Source organism: Agelaius tricolor, unplaced genomic scaffold, assembly GCF_023055355.1.
Source record: "Agelaius tricolor isolate 1412-34295 unplaced genomic scaffold, bAgeTri1.0.p SCAF_14, whole genome shotgun sequence".
Classification (NCBI taxonomy): domain Eukaryota; kingdom Metazoa; phylum Chordata; class Aves; order Passeriformes; family Icteridae; genus Agelaius; species Agelaius tricolor.
In genome coordinates, this window is record NW_027269274.1 from 7,509,757 (window position 1) to 7,532,110 (window position 22,354).

General features: G+C 41.8%; 1 protein-coding gene across 1 annotated transcript in view; it reads right to left on the reverse strand.

Annotated features, from left to right (window-relative positions):
* PTPRG (protein tyrosine phosphatase receptor type G) overlaps positions 1-22,354 on the reverse strand; it is a 394,955-nt gene that overhangs the window by 61,451 nt on the left and 311,150 nt on the right. The window contains exons 9-13 of the mRNA XM_071439469.1: positions 19,572-19,756; positions 17,557-17,665; positions 15,833-15,882; positions 12,701-13,496; positions 5,896-6,028 (exon numbers count right to left, since the gene is read on the reverse strand). Of these exons, the coding sequence (XP_071295570.1) occupies positions 5,896-6,028; positions 12,701-13,496; positions 15,833-15,882; positions 17,557-17,665; positions 19,572-19,756 (1,273 nt within the window). The remainder of the gene's footprint in view (positions 1-5,895; positions 6,029-12,700; positions 13,497-15,832; positions 15,883-17,556; positions 17,666-19,571; positions 19,757-22,354) is intronic.

Sequence of the window (22,354 nt, forward strand, 5' to 3'; positions counted from 1 at the left end):
TCTTCTGCAGTAAGAGCTGAAGTGCTTTTCCTGCATTGCCTGGACTGAGAGCAGATCAGAGGACTCCAGACCAGGCTAGGCTGCATCCCATTTACCAGGCAGTGATCTGCCCTGTCCCCATCCCTCAACATATGAGACCTCATGTGGCCATTCCAAGAGGAAAACAAAGGCATGCCTTGTTCAGTATGAGCAAGGCACAGCTGGGCACTAAAAAAAGAGATGGAAGCTGCAAGAAGTTTCAGGTATGCCACTCACCTCCACGTTTACCCTTGTCTCCCTGGGGAGTTGCCTGTCTCTATGGAGAAGGGAAGTCTCTTGTCCTTGTCAATTCTCCTCAGTGCCTGTGGTGACACAAGCTCTGGGGCACTGCCATTGCCAAGATGAGTGCAGGTGCCTGGATGTGCTCCTCAGGCATTGCTGAGGACAATGCTGGGGTGAGCATCCCCATCCATCCTTCTCATTCCTGCCCTGTGCTGCTCCCTCAGTTATGCTGCTACAGCTCTGTCCTGTTACTGCATGAACCAGACTAAGAGCTAATCTGGTTTAAATCAGGACATGAAAACTCCTCTCATTTTTTTTAAAGTTTTTTTTTTTTTTTTTTTTTTTTAAAAACCCATGGATTATTTTGCAATCCAGCTCCTCACATGGTTGTACAAACATTTGCAATGGGATCACAGAGGGCAGAACAAGGGCAGGAACAGAGGACCCTGCCTGAACTGCTGCTGCTGAAATAAATACTCAGGCAACTGCATCTGAGGCATTCTTAAAATTAACACCCAGGGTCTAGAAAGTGTTACCACTCAACATCCTCCATGGGTGAGAAAATGAGAAGAATCACAAACATTTTAGAGTAAGCTGAAAGAAGCTTTTATCATTGTAAGCAAACAATTTTACAATGGTCTGTAAATTTGCAGTGTTCCTTTTCCAATCAGTACAGTAGATGAACAACACATTGTGTACTCATAAAATAGAACCTAGAGATAGGTTCAAATAACAATTTCAGCGCTTTTTACTACCTGGTACAGGCAGAAGTTTTTTTTTTTCCCTCCCAATTAAGTTTTAACACTCTCTTAGCTAAGCAGCTGTGCAAGCTCCCCAGAATTTAACACCAAAAGGTAGTTGTCTGAGGCATGGTTATTAGACATGGTAAATATGAGGGTTGTTTATAGTGCAGCTTTTGTTGCTATATTACAAGTTGATTTACAAATACAGCTGACCAACCTTCTTCATTGCTATTTCACCAGTGTCAGAACTCAGATGCTGAAATATTGAACACCTGAGCTTGCTCCCAGTGAGATCTTTGCCACTGAGTTCAACAACAACACTCTCAACCCATAAGTGACTTGGCCTGAGGTCCCACAGAAATCAATGACTGAGTCAGAAAAAAAAGCACATCTCCTGGTGCTCAGGGTGATTTCTCCTGCACAGAAAGGTACTGCCAGAGAAGTACAAGGCTCTGTCACAGGACTTGTCCCAGTGATTCAGTTCAATTTGACAGGATGCTTAAGAAAAACTTAAGAAAACTCTCTCTGTCTGCAAAATTCTATAGGGTTTTGCCTAAGGAAAATTAAAGACATCTTTTTCCTAAGCTGTCTCGTATACACACACAGCCATAAAACAAGCCATGCAAGCTTGCTTGCTCTTTGAAAGGCAGCAGCTGCGTTGTTCCAAAAATCCCCCCGAAAGTAAACATATTAGCACTGTATAAACAGCTTGATTTAATAAGAAATGCAGTACAATATTCCCACTTTGTCTTTGGGATCATGATGTTGATTGTGGCAATAATTCAAGGTGAATTATAGTATCTGTTCAAAAGAAAGAAAAAGAAAACTCTCCAGCTATAGTCGTGAATGAATTTCTTCCTCTTAGCTGAAAATGAGAAATGGCTATAATTTAGTTCTCATTTAAAAGTTGCTGTTGGCTAAACTCTAAAATCTTAATTGCTTCTTAATATTCTCTGCTTATTTTTTCCCTTTGAAACTGTAGTCTATAGAATTGTAGTGTTTAGATTAAAAATCAGAATGAAAAACAAACAGTGGAAGGTTACAACACTCTCCTAAAATATGTTATTTTCCTCCCAAATGACAGAACTTGCTGTGTATCAAAATATTTCAGTTGATTTCCTGACTCTCCTGCACCTGTGTGAAGATGAAAGTGATGCTGACCCTGGGTTTACCCCTAAGTGTCAATACTCAGGACTAGTTCAGTTTGCTACAGAATATAGTGGAAGTTCTAGAAAAGACATGTTTCAAGCAATATTACAGCTCAGCATACTGTAGGAACTCATCTTGCTGCAAAAAAACTGAAGTCACACTCAATCCCTAAATAGTTTGGAGGTCACTACCAAACACACCCTGCAGCTCTCGGGGCTCATAGCAAAGGCTGTGAGAGTAACAGTGGCAAAGACTGCAGACAATCCAAGTCAGATTTTAAACTGACCTTGAAGATCTGCAGATGGATCTCATGATACTGAGTCTGGGTATAAAATCACAGATGCAAAACAAATGCCCAGAAATGCAAAAATAAAGTGTTTGGGAAACAGCACCTCATACACCCACGTTTTAATGGGCTCTAGACGAGCTAGCAGTGCTCCTGTGAAGGTCCCAAAATCCCAGGGCACAGTTTTCAGAAACACTCAGTTGCTGTCCCTACAGCACACAATTTTTGGAACCAGTATGAAAGGAAAGAAAGCAGAAAAAGAAGCATCATTGTGCCACTGTAAAAGTGAATGGTGAATCCATATGGTGAGTAAAACAAGGATCTGGTCTCCTCACCTTTTCTGTCTGCTAAGACTCAAATTCTCAACTTGGTGCTAAAGAAATCAATTTAAGCACTAAAGGTCCTGGGAGCAACAGTCCCCTTCATCATGCCCATGACAGCTCAAGGATCAGCCAGGCCAGCCTTTCCTCAAGAGGAATCAAAGATGCACAGAAGCAAACTGAAAGTGCAGAATCATTGTCCCTCCTGCCCTGGGAGCCCAACTACCAACAGCCCCCAGCGGATGTCGTGGCTCGTGGTCACCCTGTGATTGTGCTCTCCTCATTTTTCTGGGATAAAAGGCAGCACAATTTTTGCAGCTTCATTATGCTGACCTAGTTTATCTTCCACTCTACCAACTTAAAATCACACAGGCCTCTTTGTGCAGCAGTGCCATTTAAAGTAGTGAATCCAGGAAACTTTAGTAGAAAGGTAATTCAGAGCTCTGCTTGCCTGCAAGTTCCCATCCCTTTTCATTATTGAGATAGCCACCACACGAAAAAGATGGAAGTGACCCTTTCTCTTCAACATTAGTCATATTCTTTCACCATTTGTCCAGGATCCACATGAAAAAGGAACTGAGAACAGCAAATTACCTCTGCAAATAAGCGAGTCTTCTTCAGAAATGGCACAGATCATTTCCAAATATATTCAGTTACAAGAAGTCTCTAAAACACAGCATGGAAGCTCAACAGATGGAAAAAGGAAATCTTCATCAAACAATGACAGTCTCCTTTTCAAATAAAGGGAACAGAAAATGAAGCTTCCTTACAAGAAGTCTTCTTCACAAAACTTATTTCTTTGCTGTATTGCGGAATGAGCCACAAAGAGACCAAACAAAATTAATGCTTTGCCAAACCTTCCCAAGCAACTTCTCTAACTCCTTATTTTGGATAATAGGGTACTGATGAGATGGAAACAAGCAGAAGGCTCTGCTTCATTGTTCCACTTATGTCACCACTGGTCTCAAACCATCTAATTCCACAAATGCTCAAAAAAGCAAAAACAAAAATAAAATTTGTTTTACCCTCACAATGCATTGCCAAGAGCAACTATGTCTCTTCTGCTTCCTCTAGTCATTTGGTTTTGATTTATAATGTTTTCTTCTAACACCAAAACAAAGTACTGCTGTGCAAGAAAAGAAGACCCCCTGGTCTAGCACGCCTGTCCCCCTGAGGGTTATCCTTTCAGCACAAGGATTCTCTGCTGTGCACTTCAATACCATGTTTCCCTTTCTGAAATATCTGTCTCAAACTCGTTTTCATGCCATTTGCTTTGATGGTATTATTCAGCAAATTATTCCATATGTTGCCCATTACATCTTAAGCTAAGTATTTTTTCCTGAAAATGCAAATTACTGCTCCTTTCAAACTTCTGAATTAGAGCCTGCAGTGCTTCAAAATCTCTTTTTTTCCTTACTTTAAAACACTCACAGAGGTAAACAGTTTATTTTTTTCCTGAGGAAAGGCAATCACACTGCAAATGAAATGCTGTGCTGCTGCTTCAGTGACATGGTCTGCACAATGTGAATGTTACTGGGAATGATTTGTGATCTAGTTGCTTGTTGATTTATCCTAAAACACACATGTATTTTTAATACACTCTCTGCATTTGTTAAAAATCCTCAGAACTAGACACAGATTATTAGAAGGCAATACATATGTCCTCAAGTTTGTTCCTTTATTTCTTGCTTCATATTTATCAAAAAACTTCGACTGCTACATGACATAATTTTAATGTCTATATTAATTTTTAATCTCCACCAACTTTAATATCTTTTCAGGAATGGTATTGTTACTCTTTGAGTAAATTAAACACAAATTTTACAATTATTTCTCTTGCACCACTAGTGAAATTGCAAAGAAATGGAAATGTTTTGCAAATATTGATAGTACCAACATTCTTCTAGATAATAGCTGTTAGCATTGTATTTCAAAATCTTTCAGCCTTAGAAGAGCATTTTGTATCAACACTAGATAAATACTACTAATCCTTCATCCCAGTGTTTTGAGATATACCATATCCTTCACAGGACTTGCCTGTGAATGTGACCAAGTTTAGTACTTCAGATAGACAATATATATTCAAAAACAATGGGATCTTTAGAACCTTTCCTATTCCAGCTTTTGTGCATATACCACTGCAATTTTTATTCACCATCTCACTGCAATGATGTCAATTATTTACAAATGTTAATAGAAATTATTTTCACAAGATTATTGCCGTTTACTTATTAATTCTTTCAAATGTTCTCAGCCTCAACAATTGGGCCAACTAATTGTCAGCAAATTGTGTACTGAAAAATAGCTTGGTACCTTTGCAATGGATTCTGTAAATATAATGATCAGTGGGCTGGTATTTCCCATCAAAGCTACTTTATCCCAGCTAATCAGATTTTGAAATAATTCCTAAATACCTTGTAGGTGGCTCATCCCTGGTTAATGTTAACTTCCAGACAAATGAGGGGCCTCTGGTTCTGATTTTGACATGAGCAGGTGCTGCAGGTTTTAGTTTACTTTAAATCAAATGGAGAGGGATTTGTTGATGCTAATCCTGGTCTCCACCACTGAACCAATGCCCACTGGTGTGAATGACAGTGTCTCTTTGTAAGAGGCAATCTTTACTTTCAAGACCTTGCAGGCTGCACTTCTGACCTCTTCACCAATGCTAGAGAGCAAAGCTATGGAATGTGAAACAAGCTTACCCCACTTTTTTGAAGTACAGTCAAAGGAAGGAAAGAACTGCATAAGATTACACAGGAGGTTTGTGGCAAAGACACCCGTGAAACCAAGGCCAGTCTAACTGGGATTTTCTACCACAACCACTTTCCTGAAGGCTGAGACAAAGATAATCTTTTATAGCTACTTTAGAGGGACTAATTTTGAAAATATTTGTCATCATTACAGCTAGCTCTCCATTGGTAGAGCTCTACCAAGCTCATTTTCATGATATAAAAATCAGTATTTAAGACATCTGAATAGTTAACCAACAAAGCTTTTCTAGCACCCAGAGAACTAACTAATGCATCTATCACCGTAGCTTCTAATAAAATAACAAAACACAGGACCACATTAAAAACAACACCTGGAATGTGTTTCAAATCCTAATCAGTTTCCACTGATAAGGAAACAGGCTCACCTCCAGTAGACAAGCACAGCGATGAGAAGAATGAGGCACACGAAGGTCAGTGCTGAGACCACAATGAGTGGGATGATCCATTCCATTTTACCAGGAGAAGGTCTCGTGGCCATGCTGGAGCTGTTCTTGCCAGCTGTGTGTTAAACACATAACAGAACCAATCACTGGAGGGAAAACAGAATTACTGTATGGAAAAATGTGTAAACAAAACAAATAGCTTATCCCTTTTACATGCTATGAGTAAACAGTGCAGAGATCCTCTAACTGCAGGGTGGGACTCCATTTGTCTTCAGTCTGAGACATGAGAGCACAGAAGTATGGTGTTTATTGCCACATATGGCTAGGATTTTACTACTGCCTGTAATTATGGTCTCTTAGACACTTTTAGGACTCTTTCGTGCAAGCACCTATTATCAGATGCAGAGTATCCCACTGAGCCAATGCTGTGCTCTGTCACCAGTGTTTGCAGATAAAATGTACTCTGTTTCTCAACAGTGCAGGACAGCCCTGTTTGCAAAGCTCTGTGTAATACCTAGCTTTAGAAATAAATTTTTTGGTAATTATCTTAAAATAAAAAATCCTCAACATGTTGGGTGTCATGTCACATCATTTGCAGAATTGTCACAATCTGGTGGGTTACTGCATACGAAAGCACTTTTTAGCATATGGATTGTCAAGATGGGTGGAAGAATGAATGGATAGGATGTGTTGTAACTGACAGAAGAAATCATTATGCCACAGCTTTTGAACAAAATTAAAGTTCGTCAATACCCTGAGATCTGGCTGAATTAACTCTGCTTCACTTTTTGCATGACATCTCACTAAAATTATTGTATCATATATAAGATGAATATCTAGAAGTTCTGCAAGTACTGGAGCCAATGAGCATAGACACTGCACCAGTGTATTTCAAAAGACATCTAATTTGTGCAAATTCATGTAGACTTGATGAATAAATTGGTTTAGACAGAATGATAAAAGAAAAATGCAGAAGCGGATTCCATATCTTATTCATGTTTCCTAACAAACAGGCCATGGTTTATCAATACCTGTCAACAGGACATAATGGGGAAGGATTAGTACAAACAGCTTCAGATTTCAAGGAGGATTGAAACATGCACACTTGACTTCTACTTTTAAGCCTGTGTGAGTCTTTCCTTACCAACATGCTTCCTTGCCCTCATTCATATTGTATTATCATAGCTTCTGAAACTGCTGCAAATCCTACCAGAAGAACATAATTGCCTTTTCACCATAGGCAGGCAAAACACAGATAATTGGAAGTCACCAGATGTCACATAACATGAAGTCATACTCTATTTTAATAGCATTTAGATTATACTCCTCCATAGGCAGGAGTAAAATTCAACTAACGTGGAAGTAAAGGTTAATTGTAAATGCTTTTGCCTGACTGCTGAAAACAGAGCAAGGCTGCAGGCTGCTGCAAGCCCAGCAAGAAATCTTCCTAGTTTTGAGAACTAGGCTGATAGAGGTAATGCCCTTTAGCAAGCAGCCTAAATGATGTGCTAATCAGAAGGATGTTTGGGGGAAGTGAACGTGCACTTTGATTGAACATCTTTGAATTCCTTGACTAGCAAAGAATAAGGAAAAGAGCAACCTCCAAATTAGAGCAAAGGCTTATTCTCTGTATTTGCCAAACTTACTAAATGCTAAGTCTTGAGGCATCAGTTATTACCAGTGCATTTCAAATCATTTAAGAGCAGGAGAAAAAGTAAGCCTGTGAGGTGTTACTAATCAGAATAGTAAAAGGAACAAATCAAAAAACCATGTGATGTAATGAAACTTTGTAGGAGAGCCAAATAGTCTCACCACCTTATATCCATTAGGATGTTGCTTCAGTTCTCTCCAATGACAATATTCTGTTTAGTTTCACCTCCACATCTTTCAACACAAAACCATATGTTTCTGTTTGCATGGGAAGAAAATTCAATTCCATTGTAAGCACAGCACGGGCTGGAGTCCCAATGCACGCTGTTAGATTCTGCAGTGCTCACGATGCTCCTCTTAGTCAGTCTAGTGTGGAGAACACACAAATGTGCCCCTGCCAACTCCCTGTACCACAGATGTGAGGAGAAGAAAGTGCTCAGTATGCTGAGTGCCAGAATAGCAACTGCCATTCCCTAACGCTGATGGCTGAAATTCCAGTTGGGAATGCCCAAGCAGTGATGTGCTTCAGATGAAAAGTTCCTGTGCTGGCTTTGATGAAAATGTCTAAGGTGTTTTCCACTATTTCAGTAATGTGTTGTGAGAGCTTAAGCAAACCAGTGCCAATAAAACTTGTACAAGAATGGCAGCTGGGGCCAGAGGTAGAGCAGTGCAGCTGGAGAGCTGGTGTCTGTCTTGAGTGTCATGGCAGAAAAGCCTAAGAAAAGCCAGCATGCTGGATAACTTGGAAAAAAGATGAAATGAAAACACACACACATAAAAAGACAGATCTGGGCCTCTAAAGTTTCCTGTTCTCCCATATAACAAAACAGTAGGAAATAAAAAAATAGTCCCCATTTCATTCTTTTCCAAAGCAAGAATGTCAAGCCCTGGTAGTGTCAACAGCATATCCTTGTAACAGTGCCCACCATAAGCTGTACTTGGCAGGGGATGGGGGAAGCTTAAAAAACGGACTAGGAAACTCCATTTTTGCTAAGAAATGTAAACAGTTTCCAGTGGCATATGCCTTCGTTGAATTAATTCAGTTTGCCTTTTACTGGCTTGGAATTCATCCCAGTAGGAAGGAATAAAAATTATTACAGCATATCTGTTTCAGGAGGTCCCACATGATACAAGCCTTGGCACTACTAAATCTACTCCTGTGTCTGGAAAAGTCCATAACTTCTGTGAACCACCCATTCAGCAGTTCCACCCAGGCACTGGATGGATGAGCCCTGGCACAGGGAGTACTGGATGGCATCAGGCATCCAGGGAGGCTCTGGCAGTGCAATTCTTGCATAAAGGTCAAGGTAAGAAAGGGGCATTCTAGAGTTTGTGAAATGTGCATTTTTTTTCTGCGCATTCCTGGAAAACGGTTCCTGAGAAAAGAAACATGTTTATTTCCCTTAAGTAACACTGCTTGCTATAATAAGCAACCATAGCTGTACTATATAACCTATCTACTTTTATCATTCCTTGCCATTGCACAAACTGCCAGGACAAAGTTCTGTTTGTTGTACCATTTCAGATACCATTAACCAAAGAAAAGCCCTGCTGCTGAACTGCCTCAGACCACAGGGTCTCCTAAGAGAAAGTCAGCTTGCTCATCTTTCCCTTGAGTAAATGAAGTTATGAACTCATACAAATGTATAAATTAATTATGGAAAATAATACTGGCCATATTATTAAATGATGAAAAGGTAAACCCATGTTTCTTAAAGAATTATGACTTTTGATACAAGCTTGTACCATGGTGCAGCTGTTACCCCCTATTTCTTCAAGGCTTACAGGCTGTGCACTACTAAGCATGGCTTTTCACTGCCTTCTAACAGATGCCAATCATATTTAATCCTATATCTGAAATTCATAGTTTGCAGGCATTAAATAATTCACAGTTCTTTTATTTTCAACCCATTCTGCTGTTTGCTCTTGTAAGCTACCATGTACATCTCTGAAGATATTTAAAAGCTGTCTGGACACCATCCTGATTAAAGTGCTATAGGGAACCCTTCTAAAGCAAGGAGACTGGACTAGCTGCCTCCAGTGGTCCTTCCCAACTTTATACACTCTGTGATTCTGTGTGAAAATGGCTGAAGTGCCACATGAAAATACAGCTTAATAATCCTTGCTGCAGATGGAGAAGAATTACACAGATGTTTAATTATGCTAATGAGGTAATCCCTAAAAGGCTTTTGTAACCTCAGACCTGGCAAAGACTGCTCTAAAATCCAATATTCAGTCTTTGTTAAATGCATACATCAGGCTTGAAATTTAACCCTGCACATCAAGATGCAGGGTTAAATTTCTCTGTCTCTAAACTCCCCTCTCGCAGGAGGAACTCAGCAGAAGTGAGTGAGCACTGAGGGATGGGAGGACCTGGCTGAAATTGGGATGAGGAGTCAAACCTGTCTCTCTGTCCTCAGTGCCAGCCCACCACTCAGGCTTTTGCCCCTATCCCACAGCTATTACTTTGCTTACAACAGTCTAGTTGTCCAATTAAAAAAAAAAAAAAGGGCCTATTTAACTGTCTGGTACAATCAACAAAAATTCTGTGGGATAGTATCTGCTTTAGCCTGCTTAAACTGAATCATCCTGGGTTTCACCTTTTTCCCTTGCTTATTTTCTTTCTTTTTTTTTTTTCCTTTCCCCTCCCTCTTTTGTGAGAGTGTAATTTTAATAGCTGTTTTTCTGATTTTCAGGTTTCAGAGACATGGACAATGCTGAGCAGCTGTGTGTGTAACAGTTGCAGCTCAAAAGTACAATTAGTCTAATGTGGGCACCAAAACAGAAAAAGATGATCAGGGAAATGAAAGAGAAGAATGCAGGCAAGCATTCAGTGACAGAAGACAATCATTAGCATTGGCCAATACCACAGTCAGAAAGAGGCCAGTGCCATTTGGAAAGTAATGACATGGCCTCAGGAGAGGTGTGTGTGTGTATGTATGTGTGAAGTAAGCACTAAAAGAAAATGAGCCTTGCTGCACTAATTGGCCTCGCACTTTCCCTGTAATTTCTCATGAGTTCCCTGTTCTCCTCTAATCATGCACACTCATGAGTACTTCCCTCTTCAGTTATCTCCTTACAACTGCTAATTTGATGCTATATAATTAATTTTACAAAGGTACATTGTTATGAAACAATTTTCTACTCTTTAAAATGATTAAACTTTCTACTCACAAAAACATTTTTGAAACCTTGACAGCTTTTAAAAACCTGCTTTTAAAAGATGCAGAAGAGATGCTAGAAGAAAAGATACATCCCAAAATGTTTCTGCCCTCACTTTGGGACAGAGTAAACTGTACAGATGCTTTCTGCTTACTTTGGAAGTGGCCTTAACAGTCTTGGCTGTGCTGCTGCTCAGGAATCCTTTCAGACACTTCTGGCAATGCCCCTTGGCTTCACTTGTCTTGATTTCAGGCTTACCTTGTTATGGAAAACCTTTAAGGCCCTTTCTCACAGGAAGAGGTCTTGCTATGGCTGGAGTTTCACTGAACTCAACTCCTGGCATGAGTTAGGTCCGGTCTGTCTGTATGAATTGCAAATTTCCATGTAGCTGGGGAAAACAATTAAGCTGAAGCAACTAGTCTTAGGCTTTGTACTAGTCTAATTCACCAGCCTGTGTCTTTGGTAACCTAGATCCAGCGTGGAGCAAAACTCCTTCTCCTGCATTCCCAAGTGTCTTCTCACAGGATAGCACTCCCAACAGGCCTCCTTCCTAACCCAAAGGTGATTAGAGCAAGTGGCAGGTTGAAAACTGCCTGGCAGGCATCTCAGACTTATTCAGTGGGAGCACTGGCCTTTGAGGGTTTCTAGCTGAGGAGTAAGAAAAACAGCAGTGTATTTAAAAAAAAAAATCAGCACAACCTGTTGCAGGTTTCTCAGCTTCTGCATTGTTAATCTGATCTCTGACAGAACAGTTATGATTCACAGCATTACAGACTGGTCAGCATTTCTGTAACAAATGCTATTAAAGATTGGATTTAGCTTTGTTTTTTAAATTGGTTCTGAACTATTACTGAATGCACAATATCTGCATTTTTGTGTTTATCAATGTAGGGAAAAATAAATATGCAAGGCTTTTCCACACTACTTTAGAGCAGCTTTGATGGAAAATGAAAATTATAAAACACTCTACAGATTAGCAAAACAAACGATAGTAGTAAAATACCCCCAGAAACAACAAACAAAGAAGTGCACTATCTCATAAATGCTGTGGTAATACAGATAATCACTCAAATAAATGTCTAATAAATATATCAAGCTAAATCTAAATAAATAAATCTAAAATAAATCCCCATGCATGTACTCCATGTGCCTCCTGCAGTTTTCCTCACCAGTGCCCGGAGCTCCCCAAGCAGGAACACGTGCGGACATTCCGTGGGAGCACCATGAGGGACCATGAGCTTGCAGAGGCCTGTGCAGCAAACCCTGACCACACCAGGCTTGGTGCACATGCAGATCTCCTGGGCAGGCTTCCAAGAGGTTCTATTTGCTGTGCACACACTGTGGAGCTGGTACATACATCCAGAGTTGGAGTGTACAGGAGCATTGGCAATTCTCAACAGGACAAATAGAAAATATGTGAACTCTGCCTGGCTAAGATTTTCTTTTCTTCCCCAGAAGGTGCCTTGTTTTGGAAGATCAGAGAATGTATGTTTTGTGTTGAGAAATAAACCAGCAATGATCCTTGATTTGGGAGAATATCTCAAAGCCCAGTCAGGGAGAATCCTGCAGATAAACTAAATTAGCTAGAAGCATATATACCAAACTTCCTATGAAATTCCAGTTCAGCACAGCAGCCGCTCTTTCAAATTAATTTCACAGCTATAGTTCATTGTGTTCCCCTCCCTTTTTCTTTTCAATAAAGTTCTTGATGTAGCATGTTGGGAGTGAAAATTTTTCCAGATTTTCTCTTCCAATAAGCTACAAGGACCACAAATCTGTCCCAATTAAAGGATATTCCTTTCCACTCTGCTCCCCCCAGTAACAACTTGTGGGGTTGGGTCCTGTGACAACCTGTCAATCAGATGTAGCCAGAGATCACAAAAATGCTGTATCTACTGGAAATCAGAAGGGAATTTGGATCGTGTTGTTTTTCAACACTTACGTGGTAAAAATGTTTTCCCTGAAGATGACTCACCTGGGTTAATGGTGATGAATTTGTTATCTGAGGGATGTTCCTCTGGATACCTGTCCATCTTTGGAGGAGGATTTCTTGTAGTCTCTGGTCTTCTTGGGATCTTGCCTGGGTACAGTTCGTCGGTGAACGCTGGTGGCACTTGGGTGGAAGGGAGCAGCTGGGGCTGAGTGTCGGCTTCGGCAGAGCTCTCCTTCTCGGCACCTCCAGCCGTGGGGGCAACATTTTCCTTTGGCACTTCTCCTGGTAGGGTTTTATTTCCTTCTTCCTCAGCAGTCCTGTTGGGGGAAGCCACGGCCACGCTGGGCTCTGTGCTATTGCGTGCCTCCGAGGCCGCCGTCGCCCCGCTCTTCTCCTTCTTTTCAGCATCCTTTTCTTCCTCTTCCTCGTGCTCCCGCTCCCCGTCCTCGCTTTCACTCTTTTCATCCTTCTCCCCCTCCTCGGCTCCCTCGCCATCCTTGGTGAGCCCCGAGTCCCGCTCGGGCCCGGGGGAGGCGGCGGCGGCCTCGGTGGTGGCCACCACGGCGCGGCCGGCCTGCTTGCTGGGGGCAGCGGCCGCGGGCAGCCGCGTGGGCCACACGCTGCTGGGGAAGGAGGAGATGCCCCCGCCGCTGAACCCCAGCCCTGCCAGCAAGGTGCTGGTCACCACGGAGGCCACGGTGGCCTGGCTGCCGCTGGAGGAAGGGCCCATGCCTGTGGCCATGGACACGAAGGAGAAGGGGAGCCCCGAGGAGGTCCAGGTGGAGGAGCCGGAGCTGATGGGAGCCATGTCTGCTGAGGAGGCAGGAGATGCTGTGGGCTTGAGGAGGTCATCGGCAGCACAGGGGAAGAAAACACAGCAGAAAGCATCAGCAGGGGCCCAACATACCACCTGGGGTCATTCTCTTGCTTTTCCCTCCCTTTTCACACATGTGCTAGTCTCCTAAAACCAGAGATCCAACACCAGCTGGATGAAAGGCTGAGCCAGGACAGAACGTGCCACAGAGCTACCAGCAAACCACAAAGAGAGGAAACCTCCCTGCCTGCACCACATCATCATTAAAACCCTCTTTATCCTTATCTTTATTTTACATCAAGACCTTCTCCTCCCACATCACTACTGACTTGTGAGTAACATTTCCTCTTGGGGTGAGAAGAATGTAAAGGAGTTTAATCAGTTTAGCTGCATTACTCACAGTGCTTTAATCCTCAGAAGACAGGAGTTTAAAAATACTGTGTTACATAACGGCTGTCCCAAAATAAAGGCTGCCAACGTGAGCATCCATGGCTGGTGGGGTTGCTCTGACAAGGAACTCTGGCTCTTCCCACGCACATTGTGAGGGCCTCAAAGGATACTATTTTTATTTCCTTAATTTACCCATTAGGATTATTCTCATAAGGACTGGTGTTGCTGTGAGGCATTGCTCTTGTTAGAAAAGAACTGCAGCATGGCCAGTTGGGCCCTCCTGAAGGACTAAGCATCAGGAGCCCTTCAGCAAGCTGCCACCAAGTCTGCCAGGACCTTCAGGCTGTGACACCCATGCTTTCCACATCCACAGGACTCTCCCTGGCCAGCACCAGTGAATGAAAGGCAGGACTGGCAGTGCCTGCTTCACTGAGAAAAGTGAAGGTGATGAACTATGGACTTTGCATCCTCTGCACCCTGCCAATATTACTCTAATGTCAACCCACTGCATGCATGAGTGTCCTGCACACATGTGTGTGCTCTGCTGTAAATAAAACCCCTCTGCACACATATAAAGAACTAAATCTTGGTCTATTCATAAAGAACTAGTCCTGAATTACATGTGGAAAAAGAGACTGAAGAGAACTGTCTAAAGACAAGGAATAATTCTGTGGAAGAGCTGTGTCAGCGGTTCCTCTGGACAGCCTGGCCATTCTCCCTCTCTGAATTACTGAAAAATGTCTCACATTACTGAATTCATCAGCAGGAGGACCATTAGCTGGAAAGATATGCACCAGATGAGGACAAAAAAAGGGTTAAATAGGTGCTGCTGAACATTGAAAAAAAATGTAAAATGTTTATTTTGGAAACTGAAATTTGTAACCCTAAAGTATTTCTGCATCTCTCTGCAATTCCCAGGTTCAGTCAAGCTGTGTAGTTGAAATGCTGCAGCAAACCAAGCAAGGCTGCTTTCTCACATTATTTTTGACCAGCTGCAATCACAGAAAACCTGAGATCTCAGATGAAAACCTGTGCTTTAGAGATTTCAAGCCAAAACTTTAAATAAGCCTCTAAACTTTCAGATACTTATCAATCTGAATCCCTAAGGCACTGTGAGATTTGCTTTTTGCTGGCATGAACAGTCTCAAAGCTGGACTGAGTATTAAAATTTGACAGCAGATTTTATGTATCTAGAATACCTCTATACATCATTAAACAAACATAAATCATTCAAATGCAAGCTTTGTATATGTTATTTCCTTACTAGGGAGTATATCAAACTGGATCAGAATAAAACCAGAAGCAATGTACTTAGAGTAAATTCAATAGTATGAATCCAGCCCATAAATCTGACTGAACAACTCAGTACAATGGATGCCAAGAAATTAGGTTATGGATAGTTTATAGTTTATTTATATTAAATAACCTAATAAGATGGTTTCAAATCTGAAACAGTGTATTCCATTTTTACTGTAAATGTACCAACATTTCTGATTCTGGAACACAAAAGTTGGCCTCAGTGACATGGTACAGTCTCACCTGAATTAAAATAAAACAAAGACATTTTTCAGGCTTTATTCACACAGTAACAGGTATCTTTAAAGCACTGGAAGAGCAAAGATGCTCTTTGTGTGTGAGGCCTTATTTCTGTTGCATATACTTCTGCTCATACAGTTAATAAAATAAATTAAATTTATTTCCACAGTCATCATTAATATTTTACAAATCTCCTCTAAATGGGTTGAATACAGATTGAGGCAAACTTTTTAACACTTGATTCTCCAGTGGTCAAAGCCTCTCAGAGCATGAAGCTAGAAAACCATTTCATATTGGAACTGCATTTTATGCTATAAACCCTTATGTGACAGGTCTGGACACCCCTTCCCCAGGAAAGCTGCAGATTTCCAACATCGTGCTGCCACCTGGTGGGAAATGTCCCCAAATCCCCGTTCCCTAAATTCATCACTTACCACTCCTGTCTTCACAATTCGGGTCCCCTCGAAAATTCGAGTGGTGTTAGCTGGGGAGGGAAGAAGAGCAGCACGTCAGGGCAGGGGAGGAGGCAGAGGAGCAATTGCTGAACATGGGCTGCAGAATACAGGTACAGGGCTCAGCCTGGAGCAAAGGCAACTCAGCTCTTTGGGCATTCTCACTCACTCTGCACTTGTGTCTAAACACAGACTTGCTTGCCTGTAATTACTCAGGCCTGGCAATGCTGGCTTACGACAGAAAACAAATTCTCTCCTTCAACCCCAAGCTGGATGAAATATCCTGACTTACACAGGAAGCAAGAGTAGCTTGATGATAACAGGTTTTTTTTCTGTCCTTATAATATTATCGTTATTTATTGCTATATATCTGAACTACAACTACCATCAACCTCTGATAAATGTTTTGAAAGCTCAAGTGGATTAATTTTCTAGGTTAGATATTGGGTACAGCCAGAGATTAGAACAGCAGCTCCTTTTTGGGGACTTGTAGGAGGAATCACATCATCTGCTCCCACTGCAGATGTGAGTATCACTTTCATGGCATTGAATACTGGGCTAGAGTATCCAAAGGATCTCCTACAGAGCTGCCAGTAATGATTTACTCCTAACTGTGATTAAACAGTTATTGTAGTCAAACTTAAAAGAATTTTCCATTCCATCATCTAGTAAAAGATAAACAATACATCAGTTTCTAACTTCTGCCTGGCACTTAGAAGTGAAGCCTAAAACACCGTGCTGAGGTACAAGAACAGAGCTCCACATGAGTTGTGACTTGGACAGGACACTTGTCTGATCCTGCTCTCTCTGCCACCACAGGAGAACTAAACCATGGCTGTAGCTTGACATCCCTCAGACACCAAGTGCCAGCAAAGCAGGATCAAAACCCCCATACTTTCTGAAAATGACACTGAAAAATGCCCCTATTATTTTGTTCCATATACAGCATCAGATCCAAGTGACAACTCTTTGCTTCATCCTAAGGATTTAAACTTTTAACTCTCTACTCATTTCTTCTTCCATTACCCATTTTGAGGTTCATGCATCTATAAGCTGGAGTGGGAGGGAATGCTCTCATCGGAGGCAAAATTTGCCCTACTTAATAAAAAATGTCATAATAAATTCCCAGGAAGGAGAAAAACTTTAGCACTTAAAAAACTAAAATAATCAAGTTCTTCTACCAAATCTCAGCTTTACCAGATTTCTCCAATAAACTTAAAAGGAAATCTATGACAAAGGACAGCTTATCATCTAGTTCTTTTGATTTTCTTTAAATATGTATGTTTTGGAAATCACTGAGGCTGTGTGCATGGTAAAACCTGGATGTCTCCACATGTGGTTGTCAAGGTAGGACTGATCTCCTTTCCTCTTTACATAAAACAGACACCGATCAGACTCACATTTTGTTAGAGCTGTGCCTCTGATGCATAAGCAGTCTCTGATGAATTTGTTTCAGAAAACTAGTACCAAGAAAAGCTCTAAATTCTCCTAAAACCTGACAAAACCTGACAGTGAGAGGTGTAGGCAAACCCTCCTCACTGGAAATGAGATTCAGATCAAGTCACCGGTCACAATATGAAATTAGCATTGTCTACATGCATTCAAATATCTTCTGAAATAACTTCACACCACACTGCACTCTGCAAAGAAAACATTAAGCAAACAGAGAATAGTTCAATATAAAAATTTGTATGTGTTTTTTTTACCTTGAAAGAGCATAGTCTGGCTAAAGTCACTACGCATTTCATTTCGGCAAACTGCTTGAACTCTGAACAGATAAAGGATGTCAGGTGAGACATGGCTAATGATGGCCTTCTGTTTAAAAAAAATAGATATTATTCAGTTTTTTACCCCCACAGTACTGTCCAAGATCAGTTTGAAACATATAAAGCATTGTGCTAACACAGAACATTTATGCCATGTAAGACAAGCTATATTTCTATACAGAAATATTCAGTGGTTCCCTGGGGAGGGCAAGGCTGAAGGCTGAAGGGATGCACCCAGACACTGCTGACTCTGCCCATGAGAAAGAAATGAACACATCCCACATCTATTCTCATAACAGTCTTCATGCCTCAATGTCTCTGCTCTCCTCAGAAAAACTTAAAACTCAAGTCATTCACCTTTACAGCAATTATGATAAGATTTTTTTTAGGTGGAGATCCATGACCCAAACACAGGATAAGCCCAGAAAAGTCACTGCATATTCAAACTGACTATTTTTCAACAAACTGGCTAAGACAATTTGATGCTGGTGTGCTGTGCAACATGATAGCTGAGCATCCTGGGCTGGGATATCCCTGCTTACTCCTAGACCTGAGAGTTTCCACAATCACATCAGTTCACAGAGGAGCTACATGAGTCACTTGAAATACTTTTTATCTCTACAGCAAAACACTGTCTAGCTCTGACTCAAGATGGGACAACCCAACTGTATCTGCCAGAGCACTGAAAACAATCTGCACTTTTCTCTGAAAATGGGTTTCCTCTTCTCTTGCCCCTAAAATAGACTAAGATGTCATTGCTTTCTTAAGCCAAAGCTCTGCTGAACAGCACAAGGTCTCACTGCAATTTATGTCCAAACTATCACTCCATCACATCCCTTGCACTTGTAATTATTTCTTTTACATTAAACAGGATGCTTTCATGGTGCCCACCTCATTTTTTGCTGATTAAGGCTCTCCTCCTTATACCTGATTAAAAAATCTCCCTTAAGAGTGTGAAATTATGACAAGAGAGAGGTTACAATACATCATAACCTTGGGTGCCTTTCAATGGATTCCTTTCTGATTTCATGAGGCAGATCGTTCCCTAATGTGACCCAGATAACAATGTCTAGTGGGGAAATTGGAAATATAAATGGAAATGAACTAAAAGAAGCTTCATCTAAGGGAATAAGAGGAGTATTATTGTATAACTGATTGAATGGGCCCAGAGGACTGTGTATTTGAAAAAAAAATATGGTAACAGTCATTAGGAATAACACTGTGCTGCTGCATTTTTCATGTGCATATACAATTACTGATTTCATTATTCTAGAGGCTTTCTTTGATTAACAATAAATGGAGGCCTTTCAAACCTGAATATGTCACTCTGGTTTTATATGCAGAGAATGTTAAGGACCAGTACAATACTTGCTTCCACTTAGACAAGAATGACAAGCAGATGAAATCCTAAATGGAGGAGATAGAGCAGTGTTTCCATCTGTGCTGGAACTGTCTTGCTCCTCTCTCTTTTTCTCACACTGCCAGATGTAGGCAGTGCTTTTACAGGGCCACTCCAAAATAATCTTCAAGCCCTGACTATGCAACTCCTGCCTCTGGCAGCACTTGCTGCCAGAAACTGCTCCAAAGTCTACAAGGGGCTGTGCACAGTGAAAAGCCTGAGCCCAGGAACAGATTTTGGGGGATCAGACTTTTAAGTTGAACTCAAGCCAAAAGGTATTCAGAGCCTCACCATTTCCTGAGCCAGCTGCTTCTCAGTAACACTACATGAAAAAGTGTCTGCAGATTCAGTCCTTCATGCACTCACAGAAACTATAAATTCACACTCCAGTGTTTGGGTAGCCTGTTAGGCAACGTTCAGCTAATGCTGAACATTTAAATAGCAATTCATCATGGGCCAAACAACTGCTTTTCCTCCTCTACCCACTTCTACCAAGAAAATAACAATATAAGGGTGGCTTGATACATATGTCTGGGGTTGGATGCTGTGCTTTTACCAGGTCCTTGTCACTATCCTTGGTGAAAGTCTTCTCCTTTTCATCTTCATTTTTAGTCCAGCTGTATGAGATCATGTAGTTCATGATTGGAGGGTGGTAAATGGTTTCTGGTTGGTTCCAGGTTACCAGTAGTGCTGTCCTGTTCACAGGCTGCACTTTCATGTTGACTGGAGGAGTGCTACAAGCTGAAAAACAGAAGGAGAAAATATGAAGCTCTTCTAAATAACTGAGAGAAAACAAACAGAATGAACAGTGCCTCACTCTAAGAGCTAGGTTTTTTTCTTTAATGCCCTGGCCTGCAGTAACAGCTTAGACTGCAATCCACTGAGACCAATGGGATTTAATACCACCTGCAGCTGCTTTCTGCTCTCCTGAGTAAAGTGAATGAGAGAATCCATTCTCTGCAGGCAGGTTGCTTAGCTCTCCACTTAATTCTCAGTCCTGACATTTGCACCTACCCTTTAACTTCGTGACTGAAGAGCTCTGCACTGCAACATTAAGAAATACAGTGGACCTGATCCCCAGCTTCCCTCATCCCCACCCTCCTGCTGTTAAGGGGTAAATACCCCAGTGTGCTCTGCTGGCCCTGGAAAGAGTCGAAACCTCTGAAAATGCGGCACCATTGGGTCAGTAAATGTTCTCTTGTTAACCTAGTACATTTTTACAGTTATTTTATATTCCTTTTCCTATATATCTTTCTTCAAAGATGCTCAACAGCTTGTCAGTAATGTATTACCAGCACAGGGAAGAGTGGCTCTTTGATGGCCTTGGCCATCTCCTCTGAGCAGAGGAACCCCCAGGCAGCCCTGCCTTCCTAATCCTGCCTGCAGCCTGGAGGCACAAATCACTTCTCAGCCTTGCTTAAGTCACTGGGGACATCAGCACAGGGACAGCTTAACCTCTGGGAAAAAAACCCAAAAAACATGGCTTCTGCATCCTCCAGTACCAAACCCAACATTCTGCAGGGCAGACCAAGCCCAGGCACAGATGATCCTGGCTCCTGGAGGAGTGGGGTGTGCACAGTCCCCTGGCAGCACTGAGGAAACTCTTTTCAAGGAGTTGCCTTGGAAAGGTCTGGCTGGGGATGCACAACACTAGATGGCACTCACATGCTGTGGGAAAACTGCATCATCCCCTTCCCAGCTAGAAAGAGTTTAGATTTTTTTCCCTCAAGCTTTAAAAATCACGTTTAAAATACCCAATTCAGGGCAGATTCTCACATTCTCTTTCTCAGTATAAACCCTGAACCAAAGAAAATCACTTGCAATGATACCTAAGCACATGTGCCATGGCAAAGGAGCTGGTCTCTTCTGGCAAAGTGTCACCCAGCCCATCAGGCTGACACTGTTTGCAGAATTATTTTTCCCAGTATGACTTTTCCTCTTGAAGCCAACACATTGAGCTTGTTTGCACTCTGCAGGTATGTGACTGCATGTATATTTGGCCATTATTTCACTTCTAAAGAGTCCTGGCAGCACTGAAAGGGAAAAATGTCTATTCCTATGCCTGGACTTCCAGGTTGGCCAAGCAGCACTGCTGTTATATTACTGAAATAGCTACAGTTCTTAAATAAAAATGATTAAATGCTTTAAACACCAGTATTACCAGTACTATAGAAAAATATCTGTCAAATGCCTTTGTGCAGTTATAACTCACATTTTGTAGCTAGCTGGAAAACACAACATGAATTACAGAAATATGCTTGGGCAGGAAATATCATTGATATTTGCTCTTGCCATGAGAGGTGACAATCCTGAATTTTTGCAGTAGATCCTTCTGTTCAACCCAGAAGCATGATCCAGCAAAACAAACAAACCCTACAATACCTTTGGATAAATGTATGTGAGTTTCTATTTACACCAAGCTGAAGGGATGAAAGCAGCATGCTGCTGTCAGTGCCACAAAGTCAGAAGCCACACCATGCTTCCCTCTGGCTCCCTCCTGGCCCCCCAAAGCACAGCATGAAGGTGGCCAGGACCTGGATGAGATGGGACAGCCAAAATCCACCTCTGTTATCACTATTTACAGAGCTCCCTGATCCTTGGTATGCCTCTCCATGCTCACCTCTTTCCACTGAGATGGTCAGATCAATTCTCCCTGACATCACTGTTTATTGATAACTGCACCAATAAATCATAACTGCCCTCTTTGACGCCCTTTGTCATCACAGAATTACACTTCAAAATGCCAGGCCAGCCTTTACTGCTCCACCTAATCAAATCCCATCAGAGACAGAGCCAGGGTGAAGCACTGCCCAGACCTAAAACTCTTACCCAGTCCTTGTCCTCCAGGAGGACAGGCAGAGATTTATATATTTAAAGTAATCACGCATCAAATTGTTTTAGAAATAATTCAAGCAGGTAACCTTCCTGAGAGACAGAGAGATCCACCTTAATGGCAGCAGCCCTCTGAGTGGTGTCTGGCCAGTTGCTTTCCACACAAGGAGCCCCAGGCACCCCAGGGAGAGGGGGCTGCCAGGTCCCCAGCTCTGTGCCACTCTCTGCAGCCAGCCTGGATGGCATCTGGGACAGCCAGAGAATTGGGATTCCCGAGGATAAAGAGGACACCCTCAGACCCAGAGCCAGGACACCCTCCCTGCCCCAGCCCCTGATCCAAGGAGGTCATGAGCACTTTGAATCACCTGGGTCACTCTGATGACTTCACTGAGGACAAGCCTCATTCACAGCCAGCTAAAACGAGGCTGAATTTACAATACTCTGATTTCTCAGTAAATATTACAAAATTTTCATGACTTAGTATGACTTGGCTCAGTTTACTCCAAG